Source organism: Polyodon spathula, chromosome 47 (assembly GCF_017654505.1).
Source record: "Polyodon spathula isolate WHYD16114869_AA chromosome 47, ASM1765450v1, whole genome shotgun sequence".
Taxonomy (NCBI): Eukaryota; Metazoa; Chordata; class Actinopteri; order Acipenseriformes; family Polyodontidae; genus Polyodon; species Polyodon spathula.
In genome coordinates, this window is record NC_054580.1 from 2559664 (window position 1) to 2562120 (window position 2457).

The 2457-nt window shown below is 47.5% G+C and overlaps 1 protein-coding gene across 1 annotated transcript in view; it reads left to right on the forward strand.

Moving 5' to 3' along the window:
• The window catches only part of cnih2 (cornichon family AMPA receptor auxiliary protein 2), an 8953-nt gene extending 7756 nt beyond the window's left edge, over positions 1–1197 (forward strand). Inside the window, exons 6-7 of the mRNA XM_041238126.1 lie at positions 29–141; positions 859–1197. Of these exons, the coding sequence (XP_041094060.1) occupies positions 29–141; positions 859–886 (141 nt within the window). The 3' untranslated portion in view covers positions 887–1197. The remainder of the gene's footprint in view (positions 1–28; positions 142–858) is intronic.
• The last annotated feature ends 1260 nt before the right edge of the window (positions 1198–2457 follow it).

Sequence of the window (2457 nt, forward strand, 5' to 3'; positions counted from 1 at the left end):
TGTGACGATCCAACACGACGGGTCGGAGGTCATGTACGATCCGGTCAGCGTGATGGACGCAGACATCCTCAACTACTGCCAAAAAGAGTCCTGGTGCAAACTGGGCTTCTACCTGCTCTCCTTCTTCTATTACCTGTACAGGTGAGCTGCTGTCACAATACTGTCCGGGTCACAAGCATCAACAGGTGAACACAGGGAGGAGGGGAGGGGGGTCTGGCTGTCTGACTGTCTCTCTGTGCTTTACAATGCTTCCCTATGCTTTACCAGACCTCTCTGTGCTTTACAATCCTTCCCTGTGCTTTACCAGACCTCTCTGTGCTTTACAATGCTTCCCTATGCTTTACCAGACCTCTCTGTGCTTTACAATGCTTCCCTATGCTTTACCAGACCTCTCTGTGCTTTACAATGCTTCCCTATGCTTTACCAGACCTCTCTGTGCTTTACAATGCTTCCCTATGCTTTACCAGACCTCTCTGTGCTTTACAATGCTTCCCTATGCTTTACCACACCTCTCTGTGCTTTACAATCCTTCCCTGTGCTTTACCAGACCTCTCTGTGCTTTACAATGCTTCTCTATGCTTTACCAGACCTCTCTGTGCTTTACAATGCTTCCCTATGCCTTACCAGACCTCTCTGTGCTTCACAATGCTTCCCTATGCTTTACCAGACCTCTCTGTGCTTTACAATGCTTCCCTATGCTTTACCAGACCTCTCTGTGCTTTACAATGCTTCCCTATGCTTTACCAGACCTCTCTGTGCTTTACAATGCTTCCCTATGCTTTACCAGACCTCTCTGTGCTTTACAATGCTTCCCTATGCGCTGTCCTGACCTCTCCTCTCCTCTCCTCTCCCCTCCAGTATGGTCTACACCCTTGTCAGCTATTAAACTTTGGAAGCTGCCCTCTGTCCTCATTCCCGGAATTCCAGGAAAATCCAGAAAAAAAAAATCTGGGAAAAATCCCATCAATTCCTGCTTCAGTTTGTAAGTGGAGACGGACCCATGCCGGCACGGTTCCGGCTCAGTTCTGGTCTCAATATCGGAGGGTATCATCAGTTGTCGCGGCGACAAAGCAAGTTTCACGAAGAATGAATTGAATCGCTGCCTGAGTTCATGGAATTGAATTCCCTTGTAAAAGTTTACCTTGTTAAAATAAAAACTACAGCACAGTGAAGATAATGAACCAGCCCCCTTCTCAAAGCACAGTGAAGATAATGAACCAGCCCCCTTCTCAAAGCACCAAAACTCCAGCACATGTGAAGATTAAGTACCAGGCCCCTCTCAAAGCACATGTTGATAATGAAACAGCCCCCTTCTCAAAGCACAGAAGATAATGAACCAGCCCCCTTCTCAAAGCACAGTGAAGATAATGAACCAGCCCCCTTCTCAAAGCACAGAGAAGATAATGAACCAGCCCCCTTCTCAAAGCACAGAGAAGATAATGAACCAGCCCCCTTCTCAAAGCACAGTGAAGATAATGAACCAGCCCCCTTCTCAAAGCACAGAGAAGATAATGAACCAGCCCCCTTCTCAAAGCACAGAGAAGATAATGAACCAGCCCCCTTCTCAAAGCACAGAGAAGATAATGAACCAGCCCCCTTCTCAAAGCACAGTGAAGATAATGAACCAGCCCCCTTCTCAAAGCACAGAGAAGATAATGAACCAGCCCCCTTCTCAAAGCACAGTGAAGATAATGAACCAGCCCCCTTCTCAAAGCACAGAGAAGATAATGAACCAGCCCCCTTCTCAAAGCACAGAGAAGATAATGAACCAGCCCCCTTCTCAAAGCACAGTGAAGATAATGAACCAGCCCCCTTCTCAAAGCACAGAGAAGATAATGAACCAGCCCCCTTCTCAAAGCACAGTGAAGATAATGAACCAGCCCCCTTCTCAAAGCACAGTGAAGATAATGAACCAGCCCCCTTCTCAAAGCACAGAGAAGATAACGAACCAGCCCCCTTCTCAAAGCACAGAGAAGATAATGAACCAGCCCCCTTCTCAAAGCACAGAAGCACAGATAATGAACCAGCCCCCTTCTCAAAGCACAGAGAAGATAATGAACCAGCCCCCCTCTCAAAGCACAGTGAAGATAATGAACCAGCCCCCTTCTCAAAGCACAGTGAAGATAATGAACCAGCCCCCTTCTCAAAGCACAGAGAAGATAACGAACCAGCCCCCTTCTCAAAGCACAGTGAAGATAATGAACCAGCCCCCTTCTCAAAGCACAGTGAAGATAACGAACCAGCCCCCTTCTCAAAGCACAGTGAAGATAATGAACCAGCCCCCTTCTCAAAGCACAGTGAAGATAATGAACCAGCCCCCTTCTCAAAGCACAGTGAAGATAATGAACCAGCCCCCTTCTCAAAGCACAGAGAAGATAATGAACCAGCCCCCTTCTCAAAGCACAGAGAAGATAACGAACCAGCCCCCTTCTCAAAGCACAGAGAAGATAATGAACC